Source organism: Macrobrachium nipponense, chromosome 21 (genome assembly GCF_015104395.2).
Source record: "Macrobrachium nipponense isolate FS-2020 chromosome 21, ASM1510439v2, whole genome shotgun sequence".
NCBI lineage: Eukaryota > Metazoa > Arthropoda > Malacostraca > Decapoda > Palaemonidae > Macrobrachium > Macrobrachium nipponense.
The window spans coordinates 61,934,988-61,955,073 of record NC_087212.1 but is presented as its reverse complement, the minus strand read 5'-3'; the positions used below and the strand labels follow the sequence as shown (position 1 = coordinate 61,955,073).

General features: G+C 38.9%; 1 protein-coding gene across 1 annotated transcript in view; it reads left to right on the top strand.

The window, feature by feature from the left end:
• LOC135197498 (transmembrane protein 87A-like) overlaps window positions 1–20,086 on the top strand; it is a 212,774-nt gene that overhangs the window by 88,628 nt on the left and 104,060 nt on the right. The window contains exons 5-6 of the mRNA XM_064224561.1: window positions 1,916–2,113; window positions 4,457–4,594. Coding sequence (XP_064080631.1) covers window positions 1,916–2,113; window positions 4,457–4,594 — 336 coding nt within the window. The remainder of the gene's footprint in view (window positions 1–1,915; window positions 2,114–4,456; window positions 4,595–20,086) is intronic.

The following is a 20,086-nucleotide window of genomic DNA, read 5'->3' as shown; positions in this document are numbered from 1 at the left end:
CACTGAAAGTGTATTTAGTAACCTTCATGAAGTCTCAGGATGATTTTTTTTTTTGTTTTATTGTTACATATTAAGTTGATTCAACAGAATTTTGCCTTAAAAGTAAATCCGATAGATAAAATCTTTTGTTTATACTAGTACTACTTTCAAATGGTGTTTTTTGGGGCATAGTAGTCACTCGCAAGCCCTAGATAATGGCCTTAAAAGTAATTCTTGAATTTTTCTTCATTCTTTTAGGTAAAAAATTTGCGCATCTTATGTTTATTTTCTGAACCTAGTCTACGTGCAAGCCATCGGAACGGAACCCCCACCGATAATCAGGGATTGCCTGTATCTTACGGCATTCCTTGAGGCCAAAACTTTTACATTTCTTTGGTTACTGGGCCAACTTTGATTACTGGGCCAAGACCTCTTTCAAGCTGCCAGTAGATTAGTTTTGCCTTCAAGTAAATTCTCAAATGGTGGTTACATGGCGTAGGCTACTCACAAGCCATCGATAAATAATCGTCTTAAAAGAAATTCGTGAATGTGACGTTGTTCCTTTAGGCCATAGATTTGTATTTTATATTTGTTTACAGTATCCAGACTACTTGCTATCTCCATCATATGTGGGCTGAGTAGTAAAGTAGACCCCTGGTATTTTTGAGGTTAGGAGCCACAATTGCCTGCTTAATAGCTAAAATCTGCAAATACTTGAGGTCACTTCAAAAATTCTTAATAACTGCCTATTTTAATAGGCCAAACCCCAAATATACCTTAAACTATCATCTTAAACACTTTTAATATCATTTCACAGTTATGTTCCACAGAAAAATGTGTGAATAGGTGAATCAGCGAATGCTGAACCACAAAGAGGTTGGGGTAGGCTGTAAAACTATTATAATACGTACTTGGTCAAGCATGTCTGACTTCATTTCCCCCTTAGCCTTTATTAAGGCATTGATGAAATTTCTGGAGCTGTGAATAAATTAAAATACTGCAGTGTTATTTCTGGGAATTTCTCCTGTAATGTACCATTAAGACTTTCCTATCAGCACTTTCTTCCATATTTTTTTTTTTTTTCACAGAAAAGCATTATTTTATGAGGGTACTTTATTTCCCAGGTACTTTCACAGGTGTAGAAGACATTCTGGAATATAAACAGTGATATTCAATTATTATTATTATTAAAATAGTTTAACCAGACCACTGAGTGATAATCACAAATTTTTCCTATAAAGATTGATGACGATCCCAAACTAGCATTGGAAACTAGTGTGAACAGTAGTAGTACATACTAGATCTGGTTTATTTTGCCCCAATCCCTTATCTTTCTGTAAGTTGCTGAAAATTAGTATCAAACCCTTACAAGAACATTGAGCCTTCTTCCTATGACTTGAGTTACCACATATGACTGACATGTATTCTCTTGAAAGCTGCTCTGTACAGACCTGAATAGATTAAGGTTGGCTGAAATTTTGTTCAAACAATCCAGGGTTTTTTCTTGAGCAATGGGACTAATTAGGAAATCTGATGAATAGTTGGGTTCTCCTAAAGACTGGATGCCAAATATATGAACATTGGCTGTATTGGTTTTGTGGTAAAAACGTTTTTTACCACACAACACTTAGAAAAGAAAAAAACAAGAAATAGCATATTATCATGAAAAGAACTGTAGAATACTGAAATTTCTTGATTAAATGATGGACATTCTATCTCTTCAAATTAGCATTTTTTTATCAGTTGCAGAGGTTAACCAAAGTTTAATGCAGTGGTTTGTATAGGTATGAACTTTGGTAATTAAAGGTTTTGTTTTTTATGCGTGTAGTAATCATATTTATATTTGTATTTGGTCACGATTTTCTTAGAAGGAGCTGCTTTTACAGACATTAAATATCTTGAACTTGCAGAAGACACTTAAACATCTTCTTTGCAGATGACCGTGTAATATCAAAACAAGACATCACCTCAGGTGGGACAGCTCAGACAAATCATCCAATTGCAATTATCATCCATGATGGTGTGTACATTTTGGTAGTTCACACAGAGGCTGCATTTGAAGATACTGGCAGATCATACACAGCATATATAGACATACAAATGAAGAGTGATTATGGGTATCTTTCTGCTGTAGGTAAGTTGCATCAGGTTGAAATACAATAAGAGTTTCTTGCTTGCTTCAAAATGAAGTGTTGCTGATCAAGTTTGCTTTTCAGAACAATCTGTACTTGTCTTTGTTGTCCAGTATTTGCTATTTTTCAAGAGTGAAAATTATAAATCATGTGTAAGATTTATCATGCACTGAATTCTCTTGCACCCATATTAAGTCAGGCCTTTTTGGTTTATCAAGGAAAGTATTAGAAAAAATCGTGAGCCACTCTTTCAGGGGATTTGTCCCCACAGTGAGGGACAGCCCTCTTTCTTACCCGATCTTTAATTAGTTTAGTGGCAAATGGTTGTTAACAGCATTGTTATTGGATAATTTTTATCATATGAAATTAATATGAAAACCTTTTTGTTTTTTTCCATAAAATGTCCTTGTAGAATAGGAGTGCATTTTATGCGAGGGTGCGTCATTTGTGATGGCAAATACTGTAAATGTTTTTTCATAAAATTATTGTAAATAAATGGGAATATTGTTTTTAAAGGAAATTATTGTAAATAAATGAAGTAAATATTGTAAAGTATATGTACTGTAACTTTTAAAGTTTAAAAGTTTACTTAAGTTTACCTTTAACATATTGCCGTGATGATATAGAGGTCTAATAATGCTGTGATTGTCTAGTGGGACCTTTAACATATTGCTGTGATGGTATAGAGGTCTAATAATGCTGTGATTGTATAGTGGGACCTTTAACATATTGCTGTGATGGTATAGAGGTCTAATAATGCTGTGATTGTATAGTGGGACCTTTAACATATTGCTGTGATGGTATAGAGGTCTAATAGTGCTGTGATTGTATAGTGGAACTTTTAACATATTGCTGTGATGGTATAGAGGTCTAATAATACGGTTATTGTATAGTGGGGCCCTCACATTATTAATTAATGGAACCCAATACAGTGCTCCCCCACTTTTACACGGGAGTAGGTTCCAGAACCTACAACGGAAATGCAAAATCCGTAGAAATGCAAAAATCCCCTCTAAAAATGCTTATAACTGCCAAATACCCAGCACCCTTTAAACTAAAATGCTTATAACTGTGTACATTTCACTGCTTAATTTGACAGTTCAAAGAAAAATATACCTTAAATTATCATACTAAAATAATTTAATATAATTTCAAACAAAGATACACCCCAAAGTATTATCCCAAAACATCCTAGATCATCTTAAGTTAGTACCCTTTTATAACTGTTACTTTTAAGTACATATATATGCCCTCTAAAATGCATGTATATACGCCCTCTAACATGCTTATAACACTGATTAACTCATTTTAAAATAGTATAGTAGTCTAACATCACTAGTATAATGAGTCTTTCTGGTACCTTGTGCATTTTAAGGCCCATTTAAATTGCTGATTTAGGAGTCTTAAATTTTTTTTTTTTTTCAAGATCCACCATTTTGTGGTGTAAAGTTTTCCACTTTGGTTGGTACTTTACCTGTAGCCTCTTTATAAAGATTTCTTTTGTTGTAGATCTCTGGCATAAAAATATACTACACGTAATTATGGATTTTAACATGGTTCTCAATATTTCCTTCAGCACCTTTTCCATTATTTTTATTGTATGCTCAAGTAAGTCATTCCTTTACAATTTCTGCAATGTAAGGCTCTTTTCATCCCTGTCTGGTCCTATCCTGTCTTTTTTTTTTTTTATCAGATTTTAGTGTATTCTAATAAGTTCGTAGATGACCAGCTCTCCTGCCGCCTTTAAATTGCATGTTATTCCATTTTTCCAACCAGACTCTTAGCAAGTTGTAGTTGGGTGGGGGTCTTCAGAGAATAACTGCTTAGAATTGGTTAATAACTAAACCCCAAGCAATTTGTCTCTGCCAAATTAGCTTTTTTTTTTTTTTTTTTTTTTTTTTTTTTTTTTTTTTTTTTTTTTTTTTTTTTTCTCTCCATTGTCTAGAGTGATTTTTGGATGATGGCTGCAAGTGGCTTTGATTATGATTCTGCAGTGAAATAGCAATACATATCAAGAGAGAGAAGAAAGAATAAGTTTTTTTGCCTAAATACCTATATGATTGTAAGCTGTGTGGTTTCATGTAAACTATAATTCCAGGCCTTTGTTACAGAACAGATTTTCATACATATGAGGAGGCCAGAATTTGTTAAAGAGACTGAAGTATCTTGTGATAATTTCTTGGTATGAATGGGCTAATTACAAGTAATGGGTTTGCATTTAGAATTTTATGTTTTAAAGTATTACAATATTTTAGGAAACATAAAAATTTGATATGTAATAAGCAGTGTCAGCTTCTGTAATGATAATTATATTATAGACTTTATTAGTGGTAATATATTTCCAGATTGGCCATTGTTAGGATTTTATGCAGCCATGTGCGTTGTTTATCTCATATATGGTTTAGCCTGGCTGATAGTTTCATTTATGAGGTGGCGGGAACTGTTGCGTGTACAGTATTGGATTGGAGCAGTGATCCTTTTAGGTAAGTTTAGACATATTTTTTACATTGTTGTGAATACGAAATTTCTTTAAAAATTCTTGCTGCATTCTGTAGAAGCCAGCATGTAAGACATTTTAAACATAATGGATAAAAACTGATGGTGAACTTGAGTGTAATGGAAGAAAATGTTTATGTACGAAACAAACCCTTGGTATTAACATTAGGATAACTTATAGCACCAGCTGGAAAACTGGGAAAGTTAACAAAATTTTGTATGCAAGGGACTATTGCATCTGTGCTTGGTCACGAGTTATTTGGATGTCACCCACATACCCCTCTTTAACCTGTGACCATGCTATTTATTTTCTTACTGCCTTTAAGAGAGGACATGCTTAGCTTCTGTCCTTTTAAAGCTGGTTTAGTTGCCCCCTTCTTTGCATTGAATTTGTTTGTGTGTGAGATTTCCTGGGGATTATACGAATAATGGAACCTTCTCATTCTTCAACAAGATTTCTTCTGGGTTTTGCAAGAATCAGAAAAAACGGCCAGGTATCTTCTTCGCATTTCTTAATGTTAGAGTACAAGTTGCCAGATGCAACAGATTGCTTGCTTTACAATCCTTTTATAACTGGTTCAGTTAACCGGTTTCCAGCTTAGCACTAGAAGATTATCCTATTGTTAAGGGGGCCGGCCGGCTAATGCCATTTTTTAAGGACAGGTCTTTGATATTCATACCACTTAATAAGGTGACTTGGGACATCTCCATACCGTAATATGATTTTCGCCTCTGACCTTCGGTTTTGTGACTCCAGGGGAATTTATCCCGAAAATAACCATTTTTCAAATTCTATCTCCTCCCTTGATATTTAATATTAAGACCTGGGATTACTACCATATATAGACCTGATGTAGACCTCCAATCGAATGAGGAGTTTTTTTCTAAAAGCCATTTTTTTGCTAGATATGAATTTGTTCCGATACATAATACAAACCCTCGGTCCTTTAACAATAGGAAGGTACTTAGCGGCAGCTGAACCGGTCGTAAGCTTCGAACAAGGGGTTTCGGTAGTTAACTACTTGTCCAGCAGTTAGCGGTAAGCTCGACTGTGAGGCGAGGAGTCACTTTGCTTTCGGCCGCGCTAGTGGATGGACGTGCTGCTCTTCGTCTCTCTGCCCGCTTCTGTCGTATGCTTGGTTTGCTTGACTGTGTGAAGACTTTTTCGCTTTTTCTTTTACTTGTGTGTATTTGCAAGTATATAAGTAACTACGTGTCTTCTTTTGTTTTCATTTGTGAGAAATGGAACAACAAGATCCGGAGAAACCCCCTCTCCCCCCCATCAACTGCAGACTATGCCCTGGTGTTGGGGGCCGTAAGTGTGGGGCTTTCCGCTCTTCTGTAGAGGTGGATCCTCATGATTTTTGTGCTCGGTGTAGAGGGCGAGAATGCTCTCGCACTGAGATTTGTGATACATGTATTTTTTGGTCGGAGGAGCAGTGGGAGTGCTATGGGGGGAGGAAGAAGCCGGGAAAGCTGGCCAAGAAGTCTGAGGAGGATTCCCTGGCTACGCCCTTGATCACAGACATGTCTTCCTCTTTTCTCCCTCCATCTCAGCTCCCCCGTGTGGCTCCTTCCCCTTCGGGGGAGGTTTCTCGCTCCCTCTCCTTCCTCAATCAGTCGAGCGTGGAGGAGGGGGCGAGATACCCCGACATCCAGTTGTACTCGGGGTCCTCTGTTCGCTCGGGCTGGGGACCCGTCCCCCCCCCGGGCAAGGTTGGACCCCCCCTAATCTACCCGAGTTTTCCTTCCTCAGACTTGCTGACCACGGCCGACGATCTTGGACAGGCCTGGTACTCGCTGGGGCTGCAAGGGACACTGACGGTCCAAGGGCTGCTGAGTCATCTGGCGAGAGGAGCCATGCCGGTAACGCACTGGCCGACCACCACGACGGTGTCCACGCCAGGCTACGCTGCTCCACCTCACCTGGTATATTTGTAAGTGTTTACATAATAAAAATATGGAATGTTAGTCCATATATATATAAAAGATTGCTTGCAGGAATGTGATCAGACTAGAGACGCTAAAGATGACGTATACAACAAAGTAGGCTAAGATAACATGCCGTCACCTGTAGTCATTCAATTGTTTATAAACATTAGTCCAAGCTCCCTGCTTGAGACAACTACGGCCTACGTGATCTGTAGCGTGTCTCATTTTGATTGTGTGTTCGTATGAAACTATGTCATTTGTATGTATGTTCATATGTTCGAACTACTGTCTGTTCCTTCATAACTTGTAACAGAGATGGTAGACAGGGAGAACAGAGTTAGCTATCGTCATTAGAAGACCTGTACCTCTTTACCTAAGCTTTATCATGTAGAGGAATAGGATTAGCCATCATCATTGGCAGAAGCGATCAAGCTATCGTTATTAGAAGACTTGTACAATCATACCTGATCTTCACCATGTAAAACTTCAGAAGAATATATAATTTTTTATACTTAGTGTTTTCTACAAGAACCTCACCGAACCATGAGTTTAACACATCGTCGTAAAGATAATACCGACTTCGTAAGTGATCTACAAAACCCCAGACACTCCATTGAAGATGGAAGTGCAATACCAACCGACTTAGCGTATAGATTATCGCAAGTCTAACATTACCTCATAGGGCGCCTTATCATACAAGGCACAAGCCCTAATATTGGTGGCCAGCGTACCAGGAGAACTCTACAACGTCCTACGAAGAAAAAACCAGAATAATAAATCATGTATCATAAGAAGTCAACGACGACGGAAGCAGCAGATTCTTCAAGCAACCTAGTATCATCGTTAGTGAGCGACTTCAGAAAACAATAAGAACTTTTCAACGACGACGAAAGCAACAGATTCTTCAAGCAACTTAGTATCATCGTTAGTGAATAACTTCAAGAAACAAACCGAACGCGTCTGCAGCATCGGATCTTTCAAGGGCTCGAATCATCGAAACAATGCGCACGGGGGAAACTGAAGCCAAACCAGGTCATCCGCTAAATAGAGAAGGAGGACCAAGGCCGTGTGTCGTTATCGGAACACCGTGACTTCCCACAAAAGCAAGCTAAGTACAATTTTTATTCATTTGGAGTAACTTTGAGTGTTTTCTTTTGCAGGTCGAATTTCGTTATTCCTGTGGCTGAAGTTACGAGACATTCTTAATCTTACTTTTTTACAGAAATTATCTACATCATTGAGATTTCGCTACTGCGAGTTTTTTTATCTTTGAGTGTCTGTTTCCAGAAGTTCTACTGAAATATCATAATCATATACTATGTTAATTTTATCATTTTGGGTGATTATTAATCCCTTACGTAACAAATCATATTAAACAGTGAATATGCGTTTACGCAGTGGACGTCTGTATTTATACAGATGCATGGATAGGGTCGTTAAGCACCGTAGTGATTAGAAAACACACAAAAAACAAGTGGAACACCCGTACAAATCTATATAAATTAGAGGTAACACTATTTCGGGTCATGACAATAAATGCTCCTTTGCAAAGTCCCGATCGCAGTTTTAGCCTTGAGTTTTTTGAGTTATATAAAATATCGAACCTCAATGACTCACTCAACTTTAAAAATATGGCTGGATTGCAAGGAATAACATGTCTGTAAAAAACTTTCATCAGGCTAAATGCGCTGACCAGGATCCCTCACTATTTCAAATTTTAGCAAAGAATGAAGTACAAACAGTTAATATTGTATGCAGTAGTGATAACTTGTCTTATTAGTAATCGCTCAGTTCCTAATAGTTCGTCATTCATTGCTTTATACGTAACCAGCAACATAATGCTAAAAACACACAATACGTTGCCGATGGTAATAAAGAGAAGGATCCTAATTATTACAAAAAGAAATAGAAACAGTAGCCCGTTCAGAATCAAACAAGCAAACTCGGTGACTGTGTCACCTAGTCAAGCGGTCAAGGTTAGTTAAATCTGCCGAGTTTTCAAAGCAAAGCAAATTCCACACAATAAGCGACTCTAGCAGAGTGGGGAAAAGCGATGTTGGCTCATACATGCCAAATACCTTTTTGAATTAAAAAGGAATTTCCTTATGCAGCACACGACAGTATCAAGTAATCAGAGCAGGTTCTCGTTTCTTTTTAATACATAAGTTATTATAAGTAGTGGTGGTATAAGCCCAACTGGTAAACGCGCCGTAAATAAAAATTAGAGTATCTTGTTTTATTCCTTTAGTAAACGTAATATCTTGTATTTACGGACTCACCGTCTGTTGTTCGAACTTCCCTAATGAGAAGTCCGGATAAGCGAGCGCTTACAGATACCTCTATAGTTATAAAAAACGTTGATCTGTATGTAGTGTAATTGTAAGATCCATCTAGGGGTATACAAAATATTATCTTACATCCTGCAAAATAAGGCGTGTTTATCAAAGGAAAATCCTATAAACCTTCAAACATATTAAAATCCGTTTGAACAAAAATGAGACAGTTAATCAAATAATAACTTATATAAAGGAACTATACATTTGTCTCATAAATCGTAACATTGTTCAAATGACCCAACAGAATTCTCCCACAACCGCAGTCGCACTTTGCACGCAAAATCTCGAGAAGCATGCACCCTCGAATGTCTTAGTGCGTGTAAAAAAGACTTTGCTGGGAAATGAAATTTTAATCCTTCCCGACACTGAAATATAACGATTTCCGCGAACAAAGCCCTAGACACAGTTGACTCGCAGCAACATGTTAATCTAGTAATCCACAAAACCTATACATATAAATATCGCATTTCTTTTATTGTTGCTAATTTTAATCCCGCCCAATCAGTCGTGGATGAATCTCTCTGTTAATCTATCTAAAGTAATATCAGTAAAGTCATTCAAGCAGAGGTGATTCAGCAGAAATTTTTTTATCTTTTACCTGAATACCAGGAAGTTTCTCCACTAGCGAGTGATCTCTAAAAAAAAAAAAAAAAAAAAAAAAAACGGATGTAATTTAACACAAAACACGGTCTAAGGAAACAAAGCAATTTACGTACCTTCGTATAGATTCTCAATGAAATTTCAAAATAGAGATAAATGACGAAGTTGAAAAATGTTAGTAATAGGAGTCATTAGGAAATCAAATAAGCCCATATAATTTTTTCCCTCAAACGTCATGCCATAAAAGATCGGACTTGGCGTATCTGCGCAGATTACTGTCGCTTAAACAAGGAAACGACTCCCGATAGTTTCCAGTGCCATGTACCGACGACATCTTATCTCTGTTAGGTTAGAATAAATTTTTCACCAACTTGGACTTACTTAAAGGCTTTTACCTGATACCATTACCTAAGTGATTGTACCTCATATACCGTTTTCAGCATACTCGGGACATTATCAATTTTTACGTATGCCTCCGGCTTACGTTGCGCCCCAATTACAATATAGTGTTTGGAGACTTTTAGGGGATACCCTACATGCCTATATGGATGATCTTGTAATCTTTTCTAATACCTTAGAAGTACATTCACATAAAGTAGAGCTAGTGCTACAGAGACAAAGACAAATAATCTAAGAGTAAAATATCTAAATGTGAGTTTTAAAAAACCGAACATGTTTATCTAGGTTTTATGTGTCTAGTCAAGGTCTTAAAGTAGTAGTCCATGGTAAGGTGCCGGCTATTCATAACTTTCCGGTACTTATTAACGTAAAAGGGGGATACAGCACTTTTGCGCTGTAGTGGGTATTACAATCGTATGTAAATATGTAACTCTTCAATCATGACAGCTCCTTTAACAGATCTTACGAAGAAGAGCGTAGATTTATTATGGTCTGAAAAGCATCAACAGGCGTTCGATATCTTAAAAGCGGAAAATGCAGCTTACCTAACTTAAAAATCCCTGATTTAAATAAGGAATTTTTTTTTATTGCAACAGACGCCTCAGACCAAGGGGTAAGAGGGATACTACTTCAGTAATATGATAAACAGTTCTTCCCTATAGCTTTTTATTCACGTAAACTAAAGCCCTCTGAAAGTAAATATGCAGTAATAGGCAAGGAAGGGCTAGGTATCTTTAACTCACTAGTACATTTTAAGTTCATAATCTATGGCTATCCTGATAAAGTCCTTACTGAACATGAGTCCCTTACCGAGTTTTTCAAAGGCTTTAATCACAGTCCAAAAGGAACTCGGTGACAAATGATCATTCAGGTCTTTGGAGCCAAGATAAGATATCTACCTGGGAAAGCAATTATCATAGCTGACGCATTATCCCGCAATCCCGCACCATACAGCAAAGAACCATTAATTGGACTAAAAGATATAGAAACATCCGTGCCTATTGTTAAAACCGTATCTAAACAAGAAAATTCCTTAACCCGAGATCGCGAGCATTGAATATCTGGGTCGGAGCGCAGAACTGTTACAAACTGAACAAAGCAAGTGTCAACAGCGATAAGCAAAACAATAAACACCAAACAATAAACACTTCGAAACGGAAACAGGGTCAGTGGCTAGGCAAAAAACAATAAACACTTCGAGCAGAAACCCTAAAGCAAAAGTATATTTATAGTATGTGTATCAGAATAATGTAATCAAATGTAATGTTATATGTAGGTCTGTGACGAGGAAAACCCGAAGAACACAGCAGAGGACTAACGACCAGGTAGTAGTAATAATCTCTCTCATACCAATCGTCATAAACTGGTTGCATTCCGTCATCCAGGGTTCCCTCCTATGTCACAGAAAGCCAAATCACTGTTTTACTGGCCTACAATGCTTACAGATATAAAAAGCACATAACTAATTGTAACACGTGTCATGAAAACAAGGGATACACTAAGACACCTGTCAGTTTAAGGGCCTATCCTGTGCCAAATCAATCCTTGAAAGAATATACGTAGAATTATTAACAGAATTACGAGTCTGACAGACGGAATAAACACTTCTTAGTGTTAATAGTTCCTTGACACGTTATATAGAATTAATAGCACTAAAAACAAACACCGCAATTGAGTGCGTTAGGAATATTTATGAGTGCTAAATCAGTAAATATGGAATTCAACACATAAATAATCTGTGACTCGGGTGGTGTAAATCAATAATAATCTCCATAACGCGTTGTGTGAATTCCTTTCCATTAAGAAAACCAATAATATATTTTATCACCCAGAGTCAATCGGTTTGGTAGAATAACGGATAATTAAATAGGAAGTGTCAATGTCTTACGAGTTACAACTCGTGATATTGGATCCGAACTGGATTATAGCGGTTCTCGCGGTTTTAAATACCTTTATCATTTATATCTTGTATCTATAGAATTGATGCCGCAAGTAGCCTTATACGGTACGCCGCTAGAACACTTTTCCACATATTCAAGCCAACCATTAATTTATCAAATATATATAAAAAAATATATAAATAAATAAATATAAAAAAAATAAGATAAATATGGATACAAGTGGAGTCAATATAATACACCGTAAGAAGTCGGAAGGGTTACAAATTATAATAAAAAAGGAATCACGATAAAATCAATAAGCAAAACGTAACCATAGATAATTAAATATCCAAATATATATGCGTAAAGAATTGAACTCTAACTTAACGCTTTAGTAATGACAAATAAGCTAAAAGTTCAAACACATATCCAAAATCTACTGACATATTGTCTGTCCCGGTGATTTATATTCGTAGTCAATGAAAAAAAAAAATTAAATAAATAATAATAATAAATAAATAAATAAATAAATAAATAAAATAAAATAAAAGAGATTTTAAAGTCAGGAAGTCTAGAAGTGAAAATGTTATCTATGAAATAATCCTATATGAATCTTATACAGGGCTAATAATATATATAGAATTTGTATGGAAACCTTTTCATTAGTTTCAATAAGGAATATTTAATTTAACATAATCATGCAGTTTTCCAACATGAAACTAATATATTGTTCAATTTTGGTACTGTTTTTTTTTTCAGACATTCTTCTCATGTGGGTCGAGTATTAAAAAACAAAAAATTTATCCTAAAGTCGTATCTCTTACAGCAAGTAACGTAACTCTTAGCTGGCTGAGAGCAATCTCCTGCCAAGTGACGACGTCATCATTGCCGTATCAGCATTTGTTCCTTTTAACCTCAATAATCTGCTTACACAGGCTTCATCTCGCGATTGCAAAGCAGGTTGCTGGAGAAAGGAATGCTTAGCCCGAACTTCTCATGGGCAAGGCAGACGTTAGGTACAAATGTCTATCGGTATGCGCAATGCAACTTGCAATCATTTTAAAATTAATAAACAAAATAAGGAAATAGAATTTCTATAACATCAAAATGAATTAATTTTTTCTGAACCTCATAGACATTTAGAAGTATCACGATATGGATATGGATTATTTACTTGCAACATTAGCTTATTACAATCCAGGTAAATCACATTTATGGGAAAATGTCACATTTCCTTGAAAAACCCAAAGTTTATTTAGAAATTAGTTACATAGGGGTTTTTTTCGTTGCATCTCCTACCTATTAATAATGTTTTTAAACTTAACCTCAGAGGATGCGCGCGAGAAAATTGAATATGAAACTTTTGTTAGGGCACATAGGATCAGATTTTATCACAACTTAATTTCAGTTAGCATAGAGAAATACAGAATCATGATTAATCTTCTCTTTGACTCTTATGATGCCTGGCAATCTTACAAATAGCTCCGTTTTCCACTTCTTTGTCTAGTAATTCACTACCAGTAATGTCGAATTTTCTTTGGGATTTGTATTGATATCTGTTTATTTGTTATAATTATGGATATTTTTACAGTCATCATAGACCTGGGTAGGTTCACTCATTGTTAATGCCATGGATAAAAAAGTTTGTACAGCGAATTCATGTGGGTTACGTCTGGTCTAAATGGCTCTCTTCCCTCCCCTGTATTTGGATGTCGTCTGAATTTACTTTGCCCTTGCGACAAGTATAATTTCACTTGCAGGCTGATTAATGGAACCTGGTTACAGTATCCTGCAGTATGAGAGTTTCACGCCGCAACTTCAAAAAATCGTTCGTCGCAACGGACGACTACAGTCAAGTAACAACCGCCTACAAAGTGAAAGGAATTTCATGGACTTCTTCGACCGACACCGTATCTCGTCGTTAATCTCGTTTTCATGCGGAACGCTCCAGCGGCTGTCGGAATTCGACTACAAAAGGGACATACTTCCGACAATTACGACCCGAAGGATATTCAACTCTACTTTGCTGGCGAAGGACTCGTGCTGGGGATGTTTTTTTATTCATCGCGAACGTAATCGTGTAGCTTAGGATGCAGAGAATAAGTATGAGCGCAAAATGGAACGTTGGACCCGCCCAGGCAAATTTTCCCCTTGTTTTAACCATTGAAAAAGGCCGTTTCATTTGGCTAAAGGTGGTTGTCTGGAACTGTGTAATGGACGAAAAGTTGTTCGAAAGCTAGTTGAAAGTGAAGTAGTATAACCTCGGTCATGTATCCTATATATATAAAGTATCATGTATCCTATATATAATTGATCATAAATAACAGAGTCGAAATATATCTTTGCGTGTACGCAATAGGAATCTCTTATATAAATGATCATAAATAACAGAATCTAAATATATCTTTGCGTGTACGCAATAGGAATCTATTTAAAGTGCACATATATTAATCATAATTATATGAATCCATATACATATGAATAAACAAATCAGTTAGCCTATAATCAATCTGTTTACCTTTTATCTTACCAATATCTGCAGTTATTTATGAGTTAGTATATGAATTAATAATCAGTATATAAACAGTTAGCATAAACATTAATAATTTTTATCATTTCATATATGAAATTTTTTATCAGATTTTTTATCAGTTAGAAAATATGATTTTTATCATGTTAATCTTCATTCTATGCAATTGTCAGAGTACATTAGTATTTTCTGTAGCATATGTATCTTAATGAAATGAAGTGAAAAACTGTATCATTATATATCACGTGATCACTATTATTTACCACCTATCATTGTTTTATATTTTATTACTTGAATCAATTCATGTACACAATGAATTTTTTATTTACTTATATATATCATATATATCCACATAGTGTCTGATCAACATCCTCCAATAAGTCAAATGCAACGGTTCCAAGTTTTGAGTAATATTCAGTAGTTGGTTTTGGTAGCTGACCGAGCTAATGTAAGTGTTTACATAATAAAAATATGGAATGTTAGTCCATATATATATAAAAGATTGCTTGCAGGAATGTGATCAGACTAGAGACGCTAAAGATGACGTATACAACAAAGTAGGCTAAGATAACATGCCGTCACCTGTAGTCATTCAATTGTTTATAAACATTAGTCCAAGCTCCCTGCTTGAGACAACTACGGCCTACGTGATCTGTAGCGTGTCTCATTTTGATTGTGTGTTCGTATGAAACTATGTCATTTGTATGTTGTTCATATGTTCGAACTACTGTCTGTTCCTTCATAACTTGTAACAGAGATGGTAGACAGGGAGAACAGAGTTAGCTATCGTCATTAGAAGACCTGTACCTCTTTACCTAAGCTTTATCATGTAGAGGAATAGGATTAGCCATCATCATTGGCAGAAGCGATCAAGCTATCGTTATTAGAAGACTTGTACAATCATACCTGATCTTCACCATGTAAAACTTCAGAAGAATATATAATTTTTTATACTTAGTGTTTTCTACAAGAACCTCACCGAACCATGTTTAAGCACATCGTCGTAAAGATAATACCGACTTCGTAAGTGATCTACAAAACCCCAGACACTCCATTGAAGATGGAAGTGCAATACCAACCGACTTAGCGTATAGATTATCGCAAGTCTAACATTACCTCATAGGGCGCCTTATCATACAAGGCACAAGCCCTAATATATTCAGGCGGCCCGCGGTTAACGGCGCAATCACTCAACGGCGAATCGGTTTTACGGCGGTCGTCAAAAATATTCATTAAAAAAATAAGGCATTTTAAGGGATCTTTACGGCACAAAATTTCAGTTAACAGCGCCGCTAGCGCCGTTGTCTAACGAGTTCATACATTTGTAGAAATGCCGTTCAGACCATAAAGGTTATGCAAATTATATTAACAAATTTTATGGAGAGTTATTACGTAGGTATTAGGGTAAAATATATGCCTCTGACGCTGTTCTATGCCGAAAATATCGAGTTACATAAGTGCAAATTTAGCTATGGATGTGTCGATTCATAAATGTTCATGCTTTTGTTTAAAATGTGTATGAAAATGTATTACGTGAAAGGCATTTTTATTTCTGTACAGAAATATGATACAAAGGCAGCTTTTGAAACTGCCCTTCACGTTATCAAATACGATGTTTTTTTTTTCATGTTCCTTTTCTTGTAAGCCGCCAGCCTGCCGCTCTTCCGAAAAATATCGATTTAAAAAAAGTGCAAATTAGCGATCGATGTGTCAATTTGATAAATGTTTATGCTTTTATGTTTAAAATGTGTATGAAAATGTGTTACGAATAGGGTATTTTTATTTCTGTGCAGAAATATAAAAAGGCAGCTTTTGAAACTCCCCTTCAAGTTATCGACTACGATGTTTTTTTCAAGTTCGTTCTTGTATGCCGCCGTCTGCCGCTCTTCCGAAAATATAGTTTTGTACATGCAACTTCCCCGGCAGATATATACTTAGCTATAGTCTCTGACGTCCCAACAGAATTCAAAACTCGCGGCACACGCGACAGGTAGGTCAGGTGACCAGCCCACTCCCGCCGCTGGGTGGCGGGAATAGGAACCATTCCCGTTTTCTAACCAGAATTTTTCTGTCGCCGGTAGCAACAACATCGTTGTTGGTACCTCCTGCATTGGAATTCTTTTCTCGTTGGCCGAGGATTATCTATCTGACCTTTGGTGATGTACTTTGATCTTTGGTTTTGGCATACGCTTATCGTGGACCGTTTTTTGGATTTTGGTTTGGATTCTCTTTAAAATGTCTGACGTGGCACCTGTATTTAGGGTGTGTGCGAAAGAGGAATGTAAGGTGAGGCTACCGAAAGCATCGGTGGATCCTCACACAGTCTGTAAAAAATGTAGGGGGAATGATTGTTCTGCGACTAACACCTGTCTGGAATGTGAGAGTTTAACGGAAGTGGAATGGAAGACCTTGGCTTCTTATGTAAGGAAACTTGAGAAAGATAGAGTTAGGAGGGCTTCCATCAGAAGCTCAAGTAGTTCCTGCTCTAATGAACAGGAAGTAGCTCCTAACTTTTCTAGTAATTCACCTGCTCATAGTTTGGTTCAGCCCCTTCCCCCAGCAGCGAACCTGTAGATGCGTCTACGGAAATGGCTGCAATGAGAGCCTCAATAATCAGCTTGAAATCGCAACTGCAAGCAATGAAGGAGACAGGTAAGCGCAGTGATGTGTGCAGTGATTTGTGCAGTGTCCCCGGTAAAGCGAATGATTAGAGGCCTTGGTGGTGCAATGCCGTCAACCTATTCTCAAACTTTAAATGGGTGAGATGTAGAGCTTGCTTGAAATGTGAAGCTGTATGATGTTGAATCGTGATGCCTAGTGGGCCACTTTTGGTAAGCAGAACTGGCGCTGTGGGATGAACCAAACGCACGAGTTAAGGGGCCTAAATGAATGCTAATGTAGACACTAGGAAAAGGTGTTGGTTGCTATAGACAGCAGGGCGGTGGCCATTTACAGTTGGAATTCGCTAAGGAGTGTGTAACCAACTCACCTGCCGAAGCAAAACTAGCCCTTAAAATGGTATGGCGCTGAAGCATTCTCCCGATACTCGGCCGCCGGGGCATTATTTTGGTTGAGAGAGGCCATGGAAGCCCCGGTGAGTAGGAGGGTCGCAGCGGTGAGCGTCGAAGGGACTGGGCGTGAGCCGGCCTGGAGCCGCCGCTGGTGCAGATCTTGGTGGTAGTAGCAAATAATCAAGAGAGAGCCTCCGCATTGCTCCTAGGCCTAGACCTCTTTCAGACTCCCATGACCAAGGGAGGAGGAATGTCGAAAGCCGCAAGGGGGATGTAGAGTATTCCCAACGGTCAGGCGTCCCTTCGGCAGATCCTGTAGCCGCTTCCCAGGCTGCCAAGGACAGCTACTGCAAAAGCGTCCTCAGGAAGTGCTTTTCGGACTCAGACTCTTCGTCTCCCAGAAGAGGATGGAGTTCTTCCTCTAAGTCGCGTCCTCTTAAGAGATCCTGGAAGACGCCAGCAAGTGAAGTGTTGCATTCCAGTCCTGAGCCTTTTCCGGAGTATTCGCCTGCTCGTAAGAAGAGAGCTATGAGATCTCCTGACTCTTCTCCGGAAGACTTATCACACAAGACGAAGGAAGTCTTGGTAGGACTCCAACAGCAGTTGTCTGCCTTAGTGGGAGTTCTTTCTGAAGGCTCTTCTAGGAAGAAAGACATTTCTCTTCCCATCAAGAGTTCTGTTAGGAGAGCCTCGGAGAGTAAGCGCCCTGGCGTTAGCAGACGCTCCTCGCGCCTGAAAGGTTGTCGTCCCCAGCGAGACCTTCTTCAGTCGCATATGACAGGAAATCTGGAAACTCCCTACGAGCAAGAGTTCTCCCAGGAGTTTTGCTAGAGACGATTTCGCCTCTCATGGCAAGTATCAGGAGCCTGATTCGCGGATTTCTCGTGAGAGAATTCGTGCGGCTAAGAGCTCCGGGAGAGAAGAGAGCCCCTCTCTATTCAGAGCTCCGCAAGAAGGAAGGAGCTTCGTTCGTCTCCTAGACATTTTCCGAAGGAACAACCCTCTCCCTCTGGTAAGTACCCAGGAATCAGGAGTCCCGTAGGATCTTCTAAATATCCTTCTAAGGACGCAAGAGTTTCGCCGAATAGGCGCCGAGATTTAGACAAGTTTTCTTCACCTCCCAGGAGGGATAGGAGAGATTCTAGCGCCTCTCCGGATGGACGCAAAGGGAAAAGGAGCTATTCGCCTGCTAGACGCAGTCACCAGGACGCAAACGTCTCCTCTCCTGGACGACGGGAACAAAGGGTTCTCCTTTCTCCTCGCAGGCGCATTTCGCCTTCCAGGCGTCCTCATCAGACGCAAATGCCTCTCCTTCTTGGACCAGGCAGCCTCACCAGGACGCAAGCGCCTCGCCTTCTTGGCCCAGGCGCGCTCACCAGGACGCAAAGCGCGTCTCCTTCTTGGCGCCAGGAACAGATGTTCTCCTTTCTCCTAGCAGGCTCTCTTCGCCTCACAGGCGTCTGATTCAGGACGCAAGCGCCTCTCCTAGCAGACGCAAGGAGCAGAGCAGAAGCCCGAGTATAGGGAAACTCCAGGACTCGTGCAGGAAGGAGGATAGGAATAAGGACGAAAGAAAGAGGCTTCTTTCGACGGATCGGTCTCCTGAAAAGGCAAAGCCCTCTTCTCCTGCATCGCTTTTGGAAGAAGTTTCGGATGAAGAGAAACCAAAGATGCAGGAGTTTCGGACTATAAGAGACTTGCTTCTCTTTTGCTGCAGGTGTTTGGAGACTCGCTACGCCAGTCGGATCCCCCTTCTCCGGGATCTTTATTATCCAGTACGAAAATGTCGAAGGCCTCCTCCTTCGTTAGGATGACCCCTACTCTTTCTATGAGAAAGTCTCTGAAGAGTCTCGAGAGCTGGCTCAGATCTAAGAAGGAAGCGGGGAAGACAGTATTTTCTTGTCCTCCCTCTAAGCTGACGGGGAAACCAGGTATGTGGTATGACACCAAGGAGCCAATGGGCCTGGGACTCCCTTCGTCCTCTGATGCGGACTTTTCCGCTCTTGTAGATGCGTCTAGACGACGCTCTCTGCACTCTGCAAAAGCCTCTTGGGGAATGTGTGAGGTTGATCATCTCATCAAGGGCCTCTTCAAGACTCTCGAAGTCTTTAACTTTATGGACTGGGCTTTGGGAGCTTTAGCCAAGAAGTCTCAAGAACCAGACTTCGTTACCATGGAAGGAGTTGGGCAGTGTATTACTGCCTAGACAAGGCGGTTATGGATGGCTCCAATGAAGTGGCATCCCTTTTTGGATCCTGTATATTGAAGAAGAGGGCAGTGTTTAGCTCCTTCTTTACGAAATCTGTTTCTCCTCTGCAGAGATCCTCCCTTTTATACGCGCCCCTCTCTAGTCACCTTTTTCCTCAGGAAATAGTGAGGGACATATCAAAGACTTTATCAGAAAAGGCCACACAGGACCTGCTGGCCCAGTCAGCTAAAAGGCTAAAACCTGCTGTTCAGGTTGCAAAGAAGGAGAAAGTTCCCTTCCAGCAGCCCTTTCGGGGAAGGTCTGCACCAAGATCTTCTCTTAGAAGTAGACGACCGGAGAAGAGAGGAAGGTCTTCTCGAAGGCCGTTCGTCAAGACCCAGTGAGACTGTGGTCCTCCAGACAAAAGTGGGTGCCAGGCTTCTAAACTTTTACGAACCTTGGGCACAGAAAGGTGCGGATGCCTGGTCCCTATCCATCCTAAAGAAAGGATATTTAATCCCCTTCAGGGAAAACTCCCTTAACTACAACTCCAAGGGAGTTAACAGCAAACTACAAGGATTCTGTCAAGAAACAAGCCCTTTT